A 14,175-nucleotide genomic window follows, 5' to 3' on the forward strand; every position below is an offset into this window, starting at 1 on the left:
AAGGCAGAGGTAAGGGGATAGGGAGATAAAAAATTTAAAATTTATTTCTTCATTTGTCCATTGAACAGACATTTATTAAACTACCATTTACCTGGCCTAACCTGGGTGTTGAGGGCCTAAGGTGAGCAAGAAAGGCCACCGCTCTCAATGTTGAAGCTTCTGGGCTGCGGGAAGGGTCTAGATATCCTGCTAAGCCCCTCACACATGCCGGTTAATTTAGACTCATGACAGTCCTTTAAGAAAGCTAATTAATACACAGTTGAAGTAAATGTTAAAAATCCCACATAGTCCTTTGAAGTTCGCCCCATGCTTGATGCTTCTGCAGCTTTTGCTGCTGCTGTTCACTCCCATATCGAAGTGTTTCCTCAGTTGTTTATAAACCCCTATATCCCCCAACATGTATTCCTACCTCTTCCCTGTGACTCCGCAGCTCCCCTCCCCCAACCTCTTACCCAGCTCACTCCCAGTGTGTGGGTCTCTCCCAAGTCCTGGCTTTGTGTTTTTTCTCTATTTACTGGTTTTTGTTGTTGTTCTGTTTCTGTTTTTGAGACAGGATCTTGCTCTGTAACCCCAGTTGAAGTGCAGTGGCATGACCATGGCTTACTGTAGCCTCAAACTCCTGGGCTCAAGAAATCCTCTATCCTCAGCCTCCCAAGTAGCGAAGACTACAGTCATGTGCCACCACATCCAGCTAATTATTTTTTGTAGAGATGGGGGTATCACTATGTTGCCCAGGCTGGTCTTGAACTCCTGGCCTCAAGTGATCCTCCTGTCTCTCTCTCCCAGAGTATTGGAATTACAGGCATTAGCCACTGTGACTGGCTTCCACTTACTCTTTAACCAGTATGATATCCCTAAGGTCAACCTCTTCTGTTTCCAGTTTCCCACTGGTGATTTATCCTTTTTATGTTACCATCTCTGGCCCCTAGAGCAAAGCAGTTGCTGGTAAATGCTGGAGTCTTGACTTCTCTCCCCCTTTTCCATGAGGAGGCTGGTTGAAGCAGCTGAGCTCTAACTCTGTGGGATTCTCAGGATTACAATAGTGGCCTGACCCTACACCCGCCAACAACACCATCAACGTCACCATTTCTTCCTCTTCTTGTAATTTTTAGCCAGCCCTCATTTTCCTTCCCTCTGCACAAAAGTAGTAGATTACCACTGGAAGATTTGGCATTATTTTAGCTGGGCATTCAGTGTATCTTACTAACTCCGATTTTTCTGAGGTAACAGAACCTTTGCTTCTATCGCTAACAGAATTTCACAGATATCTGTCTTGATGATGTCAGTGTTGGTCTATTTTTAATATTAATTTCTTGGGGAGGCCTCATTAGGTGGCAGGTAACAACACAAGCTTTGGAAGAGAGCCAGGTTGGAATCTAGACTCTAGCCAGGTAAATATGGGCAGGCTACCCCCACTTCTCTGCAACTAAACAATGAGGTTCCTAGTGACGGTCGTGAGGACGATATGAGAGTTTGAGGATAAAGTGCTCAGCACACTGCCTGACGTAGAGAAAGTTCTCAATGAATGTTTCTAATTATTATGAACGTGTTACCACTGTAAATTGGTGGCTGTGGGAAAAGTCAGGTCTGAGTTCAGAAGCCCTATAAGTCATTTTAAGTCATTTGAGTCATTATAAGTCATTTATAATTTAAGTCATTTTAAGTCATTTATAAGTCATTATAAGTCTTTGCCCTGTAAGTCATGGGTTGACTCCTGCCTGTGTTGAACAGAAGACATCTTTCTGTAATTCCTCTGTAAAAGAGACTATTTATCCAAGATTTTGGAGTTTAAAACATTGATCAAGTCTGGGCTGGGTATGGCGGCCTAGCGCTTTGGAAGGCTGAGACATGATTGTTTGAAACCAAGAGTTTGAGACCAGCCTGGGCAACATAGTGAGACCTTGTCTCCACAAAAAATAGAAAAGTTAGCTGGGTGTGGTCACCCAGCTAACAGTAGCCCAAGCTAGAAAAGTCAGCTACCCAGGAGGCTAAGGCAGAAGGCTTGAGCCCAGGAGGTCAAGGCTGCAGTGAGCTATGATCATACCACTGCACTCCAGCCTGGGTGACAGAGCAAACCTTCTCTTTAAAAAGGCAAGGCTGGGCGCAGTGGCTCGTGCCTATAATCCCAGCACTTTGGGAGGCCGAGGCAGGCAGATTGCTTGAGCACAGGAGTTCAAGACCAGCCTGGACAATGTGGGAGGACCCCATCTCTACAAAAAATACAAAAATTATCCGGGCGTAGTGGCGCACACCTGTGGTCCCAGGTACTCAGAAGGCTGAGGTGGGAGGATCACTTGAGCCTGGGAAGCAGAGGTTGCAGTGAGCTGAGATTGGGCCACTGCACTCCAGCCTGGGTGACAGAGCCAGACCCTGTCTTCAGAAAAACAAACAAAACAAAACATTGATCAGGTCCAAGTACTTGGCATTCTCAGCCTCTCTGGTGTATGTTTCACATAGCAGCTCATGCAATCCACAAAGACTAAATTTTCCATAAGCTGTGATATTTACTGAATACAACTTACATTTCATTTGCATTTTTGTCTGATTGTTTCTGTTTGCTGTCTATTGTTTCCTGTCTCTGGTTCACAGATGGTCTAATATGTGGCAGTTTTATGCCAGTGTCCTCTCCAGAAATGCTCATTAGGTGGTAGGAAAGCAAGCACTAAAGATTTTTCTAGTCCCTTCTTGAAGCACATTCAGAGTCTGATGACTGTAAAGAGAGTGAAGGTGAGAAAGCTTTTGCTATACATCCTACACAATCCAACACTAACTCTGTTTTATTCTCCAGGACCTACAGATAGAACGAGAGAGGAGTTCATATAATATATCTGGTGGCTGCACGGCCCTCATTGTGATTTGCCTTTTGGGGAAGCTGTATGTTGCAAATGCTGGGGATAGCAGGTAAGCAAATGAGCTGTCTTGATCCTTGCTGATTTCTAATGCCTTCTGATGTTTTTATTTTGTCTCAAAAAATTAAATGATTAGAAATAATTAAAGACAGGCCTTCTACATCAGAATGCAAATGCATTTAAGAGCAATCAGGTTGATATTACAAGGTAAAGGCAGTGTCTTACTTATGCATATAGCAGTTCATGTACATGTCTGTGATAAATCTAAACCAGTAGTATTCAAACGTTTTTTTGACTTCAGAACCTGCTTCTCAATGAAAACTTAGCAGGAGCATATGATGTGATACTGATGAGGAGGAAGGAAAGGGATTCGAGTGCCTTGGGTGTTTGGAAGGGAGCCTGGGATGACTCCCCAGTTGACTCCATTTTTACTTAGTGACTTTGCACTGTTCTCTCCCAGAAGCTTCTCCTTTAATGCACATTCCTATAGAAACTGCAGTCACCTCATGTCCGGGTTCAACTAAAGGAAATTTTGGCCAAGAGATCGTTGTTAACCCTTCCTTTATCCAGCATTGCCAGGGAATGAGATACATTTATGTTTTTATTTCATTTATTTTTTAAAAATTAGAGACAGGGTCTCACTATGTTGCCCAAGCTAGACTCAAATTCCTGGGCTCAAACAATCCTCCCACCTCAGCAGCCTGAGTAGCTGGGATTACAGGTTGCACCACCACACCTGGTAGTTGTGATTTTCTTTTCAATAACTGAAGCTTCTTCACTTTTGGTGTGGGGAATTTTTAAATTACAGATTTTACAACAAATATTCTAACATGTATTACACACTTCTCCACCGCTTTCATAACAAAATATGCTGGCCTGAGAGTGGGACCTCTACCAAAGAACTGACTCTTTATTCTGAAAGTAGTAAAAGTATAGGACTTTTTCCCCCGCTGAAGGGCTGTGAGGACTCTCATTCTTCTTTCCCCTTCCTCTAGGTCACATGGCTTTTGTGGGCTCTCCTGCTTGCTCCACCCTTTTTGAGGTCTGATCTTTCCTGATTCCCTTTCCCCTTCCCTGTCTCCAGCTTAAGTTGCTATTGCCTCTGCAGCCCAGAACACCAACTCCCTTGAGGCAATCAAGAAATTCACCTTAATTTTACTTCCATTTACAAAGCAAACTTAGGCTGAGGCAGCCTCCATTCCTCCTAGTAAAGCATCCTTTCCCAGGAAAGATCCTGGACAACAAGGGGCGAACTGACCTGGCAGCGGTTTTGGGGACTTGAACATTGGTGTTTGTGAAGGTCTGTTGATTTCAAAAGTATATATGTGGTGATATAAACATATATATATATATGTTTTACAATAAATATTCTAACATGTATTACATGAAATGTAATTACATGTTCTAACATGAAAGAGGTGGAGAAATGTGTAATACATGTTGTAAAAACATATATATTTACGTTTCCTTGTAAAATTCTGCCCAGTAAATGGAAGTATGTGTAAAATGCTATGCTTACCCTGTGGCTGCTGTTCCCCTGTGTCAGGTCAGGGTTCTGACAGGAGACAGACTCCAACTCAGATGGGTCAGCTGCGAATGAAGGAGGTAGAGAGAACCAGCCAGGAGTGTTGAGGTCCCCAGGAAGGAGTTGACCACCCTGAGGAACCAGGGAAGGAAACACTGTAGCAGAGCCAAGGATAGTGGGAGTCACTAATGAGGGACCACTGGGCAGGAGCTATTGGGAGAAATGGGAGGAGAGACGCTGACTTCTCTCTGCCCGCCCTCCCATCTCTTGCCCGACCTTCCCATCAGCTGACCCCAGCAGGAAGCCAGCTGACGAGTGGCCCAGGGAGGTCAGCCTGCCAGGACACAGACATAGGCCAGGACAGTACCTCCAGGATGGGGACAGATGGAAAAGAACCAGCACATCTGCTACTCCTCTCCCACCCCAGCGTTTGAGCAGCTTCAAAGACAGGAATCTTCGGTCTTCAGGGGCTTTTAAAACACACTGAGGGGCCAGCCCCTGGCCTCTTGTTCAGTTCCTGATCTTGAGCTGGTTGGGAGACAGAGGAGAGCAGCAAAGGAGGCAACTCCTCTTTGTCTGCTCCAATTGAGTAAGACCAAGTGGATGATTCAGCTGTTGCACTCACGTTCACCTTTTGCATTTATGTCTGGTTTCCTGTCCTTTAAAATGAGTTTGCTTCCTGGCCCACTTGGGGACTAAGGAAGTGACTGAGTGCCTTGCTCCTGGAAACAGGCCCACCCCTACCTCCCAGGGAAGCGCCTTTCACCAGATGACCTGAGTCAGAAGTTACCTCAACTTCCTGGCTGGAATACCTTATGTTCAACTATTCAAGACTCAACTCCTCCCCAGTGCCTTTTTCTCATTTTTAAACATAGTTTCCTTCAAAGTTCCAGGCTCCTTAACAGAGCCAACTACCTAGCCGGGGCTTCTAAGCCTGTATCTCAGAAGCTCCAGTCCTCTGTCCAGGGACCTGCCAGTCCCAAGTGTTCATCTTCTGGGTTCTTGCCTTCTGTTGTACTTAGGTGCCCATTTCCAGACCAGACTTCGATTTCATCTATAAAGGCAGTGGTATTGAACTAGATAATCTCTAAAAATTATCCCACGAGGAGTGGCACTTTTAGAAAGTAAAGTTGTAAAGGTTTATCTTTTGGTTATTTTATATTTCTTAGAATTTGTTTTGGAAATGTTAATATAACTGAAGTTCTTGGTGTTTCTAAGTGTTCATAAAAATATGATGTTTTGGCCGGGCATGGTGGCTCACACCGATAATCCCAGCACTTTGGGAGGCCAAGGCGGGCAGATCACGAGGTCAGGAGATTGAGACCATCCTGGACAATATGGTAAAACCCCATCACCACTAAAAATACAAAAAAAAATGAGCCGGGTGTGGCGGTGCGCACCTGTAGTCCCAGCTACCCAGGAGGCTGAGGCAGGAGAATCACTTGAACATGGGAGGCAGAGGTTGCAGTGAGCCAAGATTGTGCCACTGCACTCCAGCCTGGGCGACACAGTGAGACTCTGTCTCCAAAAAAAAAAAAAAAAAAAAAGTATGATGTTTTACATGTTATATCCAATCATTTGAAAAGCCTAACAGATACTTTTATACTTAATAAAGCCATAACACACACAAAAAAAAAAAAATCAAAAAAGCAGTATCTCTAAAACCTAATAAGCTTAATGATAAAATACTACCTCTAAAACCTAATAAACTTAATTATGCTTACAGTATTCTAGCCCCAGTATCCAGATATAAATTTGGGGTTTTGTAGTTGATTATTTGGTGTGCTTTTCACATCTGGGTCATACTTCAGGAAACCTGAGAACAATGTGAGTTGGTATTTTTATGCGCCATCTGAAGGATCATTTATAGGATGCTTACTAGCGTGCCATTCGCAGCTCTTTTATAAACAATAGATACTGATATCATCTTATAGGATCATTGTCTAGTTTGCCATACTAATAATATAGGTGTTTGAGCTTACAGAAATATTCAGTTATTCCCAAGAAACAACAGCTAAGTGAGCTTTGATCATATCTATAGAAATGTAAGTCCATTATCACTGACTGACGAGCAGTCAGGAATCCCAGGGCTCAGTTTAAAACAAATGTTTAGAGCCGCAGAAGGTTCTGGCAACAGGGTCCTGATTAATGAAGTGCTAAATTTTCTTCTTTATTGCTAGATATTAGCTGTCATGTGCCTTTTTTTTTTTTTTTTTTTTTTACATCTTGACAGTTTTGAGAGTAAAAAATCTTTGTTATATGTTCACTGCCCCCATAATTATTCACACACAAGAAAAGAGAAGCTTTGCCCTGGTTTGATTTGGGAAGCTGCCAATGGTCAGGAACTAAGCTGTGTATCATCTGATTTACCATCAGACATCTGCACACTTAGGAGTTGTATTCAGGAAATGTTGCCTGATGCTATTTGTGGCTTTATGGGTTTTTGAGTCAACGACCATGCCACTCAGAGGACGTAGGACCATTCATGTAGGATGGTCCACAGTGACGCGGGTACCTGATCTATGTGGTCTGTTCCATGCCCTGATAGAACTTGCCCTTCTACTCTGCCAAGCTAACCAGCCACAGAGGCACATGCAGTAACTGCTTGATGCATGCCAGTTGCTTTATTTTTCCTGGGCAGAGGCAGCCAACTCAACACCTAGGGGATCATAAGGGACCAGGAAAGAAGCAGATGGTGGGTGGATTTTCACTTCAGGCAAAAAATGAACCAGTAGCATGCAAATGTCATGCAAAGCAATATGCAAACTATCACCCATTGTGTTTGAGTCATCAGCTCCTTAGGGCTCTGACTGATTCTTCAGTTTAGAAGGTGCTTTGACTCCATTTTAGAGATAATTTCATTTCATCTCTAGAGAACTAAGGTACCGAGGAAGCGAAGCCATTACCACGTATTTTAAACAATGTGTAAAGGTTTAGCAACTGAGACTGGGTGAAGTCACTCAGAGTTTTAAAAAGCGTTTAAGATTCATTAAATTCTTAATTTTACCCTTGCCAGACTTATAGTAACAGTGGCACTAAAACAGCTAATAAGCACAAGGCACGTATTAAATACTATAACAGAGGATCACATTTAATTATCTCAATAATATAGTGAGAAGTAGGCACTGTTAATACCAGTTAAATACAGTTTACCAATTAATAAACTGAGGCAGAGTGAGGGGAAGTGGTTTCCCCAGGCTTGGGCAGCTACAGAGGAGCAGGGCCACCCCCCGCCCAAGACTGGGAGTTGGATCTGATCCCCAGTCTCTGCACCGTACCCTGGGATTTCCCATCCATGCTGAGACTCACAGGGTTTTGTTTTTCTCATTTTAGCATCTCTAAATAAAGAAGTTCTCATTAACATTTTTTTCTTCCTGTTTTTATGTGAAATAGTGACACACCTTATAATCAATGGCATCTTAGTTTTCACCTAAAATGGATTATGGAGTGAGTGGAAGGCTGCCTTAGAGGCTATTTTAAATGCACTGCAGTTGTCGACAAGATAAGCTTTGGATGGTCCAATTCATCCATTTATAATGTAGAAAAGGATTTTTTCTCAACATGAGATCTCCCATCTCATTCCAAGAGTCCCAAAGTTCTGAGACTATTTTAAATGTTGTGTTTTTGGCCGAGTGCGGTGGCTCATGCCTGCAATCCTAGCACTTTGGGACGCTGAGCAGTAGGAGGATTACTTGAGCCTAGGAGTTACAGACCAGTCTGGGCAACATGGAAAAAACCCATCTTTACAAAAATATATATATACATTAGCTGGGTGTGGTGGCTCACACCCATAATCCCAGCTACTGAGGAGGCTGACATGAGCAGATCACCTGAGCCCAGAGATGTCAAGGCTGCAGTGAGCTGTGATCATGCCACTGCACTCCAGCCTGGGTGACAGAGTGAGACCCTGTCTCAAAAAATTAAAATTAAAAATAAATGTTTTCATTTTGATCGTAATCTATTGAAAATAATATAAGCATTTTCTGATTCTATAAATGAATGCTACCATAAATTCAGACTTCCATTGTGTTGTGCTTATAACTTCTTTGGAAGCAAGTGTCTCACTGACGTTTTCGAATTGAGCCCACAGACTTCTGGGAATAGAGGGTCATCTTCTCGTGCTTGAGAGTCTCCTAGGAAAGGGTAGGGAAAGTCGAATGTGTTCATTCATTAGCTCGGTAGGACGGGAGTGAACGGCATTCCATGAATTGTCCCTGAACGAAGCCAGCAAAGTCCAGCCAGGATGGTTTTCTTTCATGTATCTTTCACTCCTTTTTAGTTTCCCACAATTACCCCCCATTAGAGTGAAAGCTTTCTCTATTAGTTCAAAGGTGAGTTCCTTTGACAAGTCTGAATGTTCCTGAGGACAGGAGTTAGGTATTAAACAGGACTTAACGTTTCTAAATTCAAAATCAATTACGCATCTGTGGCATCTTATCTCCAGGTTTCTTCCTTTTGCTGGTGGTAAAATAATGAAATATTAGGTAACTGCCTCCAAGCCAAGGGCATGCAAAGAACTATTCATTTCTTCTTATGTCCATGGATTTCACCAACAGCCAGTACAAATCCTTTCTGAAGCTCTTTTTTGCTAAAAAGTGGTTCATTTATCCATACATGCCAGTGAGCTCCTGCTCTGATATTAGCCTTCCTCTGAGTTTGGAAATATATTTGACCTTAAGCCATTAACTATATTAAATGCACTATTCCTCTCACTTTCTTTGACATGTATTTGAAAAATAACAGAGAAAAACCAAAATCAACAACTCTTCTCCATTGTGAAAGGTGAATTGCTGCTTCTCCCTTTTATCTGCAGATCCCCCTCCCTATCTTTTTAGTGTGTATTTCATGTAATCCCTTAGCTATACCCACAACCTGTAGAAGGGATGAGCAGAAAGAAAATAATGCTACCAAATGATCACAAATACAAACAGAGAAACCAAGTAATGGCTTGAGACAGTCTCTACTTTTCCCATCAGGCCACTTGCTGTCCACACAGAGGGCACCCAAGAGGCCCTTCTCTCTCTGAACTTCCTCTCTCAGGGATTTTTGAAGCTCTTCCTGACACCTCTTGCTCTGAATTAGTGGCCTTCAAAGTGTGATCCCCAGACTGGCGGCAGCATCACCTGGGAACTTGTTAGGAGAGCAGATCACGGCTCACTGAAACGCCGTGGGTGGACCCAGCAGTCTGTGTTTAGCAAGTCCTACAGGTGACTCCGATGTATGCTCCAGTTTAAGAATCACCACTCTAAAGTCTACCCGTGGGCATCTGAGAGAGCTAGGAAGGAGTGAAATATTTTAGCTGCTCCTGGCCTGAGGGTCAAAGCATTCGACTGCAGGCGCACTATAAGGCAGTCTCAGCAAGTCCTGCTGCAGCCAGACACCACATGCAGGGCAAGCTCCTGGAACCCGTGTTTCCCCTTCCACGCTGCAGCCTGCTACATGCAGTGGCGGGCTGGGGGCGGGGGGCGGGGGGGCGGCGGCGGCGGCGGGGTGGGGCTGCCTGTGCCTGGGCCGGCTGGCTGCAGATTCCTTTCTGCCAGCCTGACATTCTAGAACTGAGGCCCTGTTCCTCTGAAGAGTGGAACTGGGGTGAGAATTTCTAACACGATCCAGCTCCACATGTCAGCCTCCTCTTCCTGCTGGGTCGTTCTGAAGCCTGAGTAGCTGTGAAGCATCCCACCCTATACCGGCCCTCCATTCCCTTGTCTGGAATGGGTCAGACATGCCCCCGTGCGGACTTTTCATTGTTGGGCCCCTGGGAAAGTGTAGTTGTTGCAGTTCCCCATTCCAACCAAGCTATGCCTTTAAACACGTCCCGTTTCTCTTAGCCCACTGAAAGGCTGAGCTAGGAAGTCTCATGAAGTTCATAGAATTAGAATATGTGCACTTAGAAATGCTGGCATGAGATTATTGTGATCAAGATAGTCACCTTTTCTATGCCTGGCTGCTGAGCTAGGGTAGAACAGCGGATCAATGTCAGGAGGCAACTTCCTAGTAGAGAACCCAAGGCCCTATGTTTGCCCACTCAAGCCCACAACTGTATAGATTTCCAGGACCTAATCATCTAATTTGTAGGTGATATGAAACCAAGTAAGATGATCTAGCAAGACTCAAAAAGTCCTTTAGTGCCTGGGAAAGTGGGTAAATACCAGGTGAAGCTTAACCACAGTAAAGGTAAAGCATCACACCTGTTGAAAAGACAAAAACCAGCCTGGCAGCAGGGTACGGTGGCTCACGTCTGTAATCCCAGCACTTTTGGAGGCTATGGTGGGAGATCATTTGAGCCCAGGACTTAAAGACCAACCCGGGCAACAAAGTGAGACCTTGTCTCTATTTTTAAAAATGTGTTTCAATTAGTTGGGCACATTGGCACACGCCTGTGGTCCCCGCTACGCAGGAGGCTGAGGCAGGAGGATCACTTGAGCTTGGGAGGTTGGGCTGCAGTGTGCCATGATTGCACCAATGCATTCCAGCCTGGGTGACAGAGTGAGACCCTGTCACCAAAAAAAAAAGAAAACTAGCAGGATAGGGGAGACAGCTTATCAATGGCTCACTTTTTTTTTTAATGTATTTAAGTAGACAGTAAATTTAATCTGGTCAGTAGTGTGCTATAGACACCAGAACCTAATCTAATCATAGGCTGCAGTATTTGAGATACAAGGTAAATAATAGCTAATGTTTCTTACTGGCTGGCTTACTTTGTCCGTAGTAAGTACTGTTACTAGTGTCTAGGGCTTTACATGAATTTTACATAAATAACCTCAGTAATCCTAACATCAACCCATTTGGGGAAGTACTATTATTAATGTCATTTTACCTATGAAGTCCCTTTCTAGGTGACATAATTCAGCATGTGTATAGATGAACAGGAACCTTCAAAAGAGAGACTGGAGTGGTGAAGAGATTGGAACTGTTTGAAAAGATGAGGAAAATTCAAAAGAGCTACAGTTTTTTAGCCACATGAAAAGATAACTTTTGTTAATGTAAAAGATCAGGTATTTGTGAGATATGGGGTAAGGTGGTAAGGTTAGCTGTCCAGGAGTCTGGGATAGAAGTGACAGCCACAGGCAGGCAGGATGGTGGTTAAGAGCAGGGACTCTGGACTCAGATGGCCTGAGCTGAATCCTGGCTCTGCCACTAGTATGTGTGACCTTGGGCTAATCTCATGTTTTCTGTACTGAGTGTTGTCAACTGTAAATGGAGATAATGATAGTACTCACTCCTCAGGTGAGGATTAGATGAGCAGATGCCTGGAAGGCCCTTAGCACAGAGCCAGGTGTATGTCAACTGCTCAGTAATGGTTAGCTACTATTACTGTTATCATACTGATCAGGAAACTGTTTATAGATGCAATAAGCTGCTGAAGGAAGTAGTGGGTTCTTCTTAATAAAAATAGTTGTACATCAACTGCATTCCACTTAGCAAGGATGTTGTGCTAAGTTTTTCAAGGTGCCCATGAAATATTATGTTTGAGGCCCTGTGCAGTGGCTCACGCCTGTAATCCCAGCACCTTGGGAGGCCGAGGCGGGCAGATCACAAGGTCAGGAGTTCGAGACTAGCTGGGCCAACATGCTGAAACCCCATCTCTACTAAAAAAAAAAAAAAAAAAAAAATACAAAAATTAGCCAGGCATGGTGGTGTGGGCCTGTAATCCCAGCTACTCAGAAGGCTGAGGCAGGAGAATTGCTTGAACTTGGGAAGCAGAAGTTGCAGTGAGCAGAGATTGTGCCACTGCACTCCAGCCTGGTGACAGAGCAAGACCTCGTCTCAAAAAAAAACCAAAAAACAAGAAACAGAAAGAAATATTATGTCTTTCTTTTTCTTTCTTCCTTCCTTTCCTTCGCATTCTTCCTTTCTTTTCTTTTCTTTCCTTTCAAGACAGGGTCTTACTCTGTCACCCAGGCTAGATTGCAGTAGCATGATCATAGCTCACTGCAGCCTCAAACTCCTTAACTTAAGCCATCCTCCCATGTCAGCCTCCTGAGTAGCTAGGATTACAGGTGCATGCCACCATGCCAGGCTAATTTTTATTTTTTGCAGAGATGGGGTCTCACTATGCTGGACCTGTGCTCAAGCCGTCCTCTTGCCTCGCCTCCCAAAGTGCTAGGATTATAGGCATGAACCATCACACCCAGCAAAGCATTATGTTTCTGTGACTTTGAGGATTTTAAAGAAATAACATGACTATTTTCATTTTTGCCTCTTTCTTTTAAGAGTTTAATGAAGCAGCACTTTGGGAGGCCGAGGCGGGTGGCTCATGAGGTCAGGAGATCGAGACCATCCTGGCTAACATGGTGAAACCCCGTCTCTACAAAAAATACCAAAAAAAAAAAAAATTAGCCAGGCGTGGTGGCGGGCGCCTGTAGTCCCAGCTCTTCGGGAGGCTGAGGCAGGAGAATGGTGTGAGCCCGGGAGGCGGAGCTTGCAGTGAGTTGAGATCACGCCACTGCACTCCAGCCTGGGGCAACTGAGCAAGACTCCGTCTCAAAAAAAAAAACCAAAAAGAGTTTAATGAAGCAGTGCCTTTGTCCCTTGCAGGCACTAGTGGACCTAGGCTGAAGGAGGCTCTGACATTTTTAACTCTTGGCTTCCAAGAGCTCTTGAGGCATCTCCATCCAGTGAGACAGAAGGGGACAAGAGTGTGGAGGAGCACTCAAGGAAGGGGGTTAGGGGCAAGGCCTGTTAGAGACACACAACATTTCTGGGTGCATTCCATTGGCTAGAATCCAGTTATGTGGCTTTACTGAGAAGCAAATAAGGCTGCTGGGAAATGTAGTCTAAGTCATCTACCCAGGCCCAAGGGAATTGATTCTGGTGGACAGTTAGCAGTTTTGGCCACCGGTAGCATTGAAAAGGGAATTCTTACTAGGTTCAATTAGTAATAGTGTCTTTATTCAGTTTTTGATACATTTTCCCTTTTGTTCTGATGAAGTTACAACTTGGATATCACTATCATTTTTAGGCCCAAAGACCAATTACCTCTTTTGTTACCTGCATGTTGTCCCTGTTAGTTTTAGGAGAGATGCAGTAAGTTCAGCTTTAGCTATCAAAGATAGTGAAGAAAGAGCTGACTCACCGAGATCCACTTTCATCTTGGAGAAGAACACATTTAAATAATGAAAAAGCCTACAGGTAAACAGCATACCAAATATTTGTCTTTGGAAAGTTCATCATAGAAAGCAAGGATTATTTCATTGCTAAAGGAGAAAGATTACATTAATCAGGTAGGGTGTGACTATACTGATGTTTTAAAAACTTCTGTTCTTTGGCGGTTATTTTTAAATTGTCATAGTTACATTGTAAAGATTTTTAAATGATATACCAGTTCAGTTTAATAGTTTAGTTTCTTATCTGCTCTCAAACTGCAGTTCTTCAGTATGTTTTTTGAGTTCATTTCCTACCATTGATGTCATCCTTAATATAAGATTTGAAATAACTATTATGAATGGATTACTTATATATACACCTCAATCCATCCTCAGTTTGCATATGATAAACTTTTACAGTCCATCGTGCATGTATTACATAGTTAGAAGATAAAGGGTAAGCAGAGTAAAATGTCATGGTAGGAGCAGGATTCAACAAATATTTATATGCCTTCCACGAGCCAGGCATCTGCTGGGCACTGTGCTGGGGAAGCCACCGTGAAGTAGGCAGACAAGGTCTCTGTCCTCTTGTACTTGTAGTCAGCCCAGGTAGGCAGGTAGTCAGGCATCTATACACAAAGCAGTGTGACAGACAAGGCAGGTGTTTCAGGAGACACATGAAGCTCTGGGCTTTACTGAGTCAGGGCTGCCTTGG

At 43.7% G+C, this 14,175-nt stretch overlaps 1 protein-coding gene across 4 annotated transcripts in view; it reads left to right on the top strand.

Annotated features, from left to right (window-relative positions):
• LOC105474038 (protein phosphatase, Mg2+/Mn2+ dependent 1H) overlaps positions 1 to 14,175 on the top strand; it is a 366,109-nt gene that overhangs the window by 141,269 nt on the left and 210,665 nt on the right. For all 4 annotated transcript variants that reach the window (XM_071071519.1, XM_011728342.3, XM_011728343.3 and 1 more), the window contains exon 4: positions 2,789 to 2,901. In XM_071071519.1, coding sequence (XP_070927620.1) covers positions 2,789 to 2,901 — 113 coding nt within the window. The remainder of the gene's footprint in view (positions 1 to 2,788; positions 2,902 to 14,175) is intronic.

The sequence above is a fragment of the Macaca nemestrina genome, chromosome 10 (genome assembly GCF_043159975.1).
Source record: "Macaca nemestrina isolate mMacNem1 chromosome 10, mMacNem.hap1, whole genome shotgun sequence".
In the NCBI taxonomy this organism is placed as follows: Eukaryota; Metazoa; Chordata; class Mammalia; order Primates; family Cercopithecidae; genus Macaca; species Macaca nemestrina.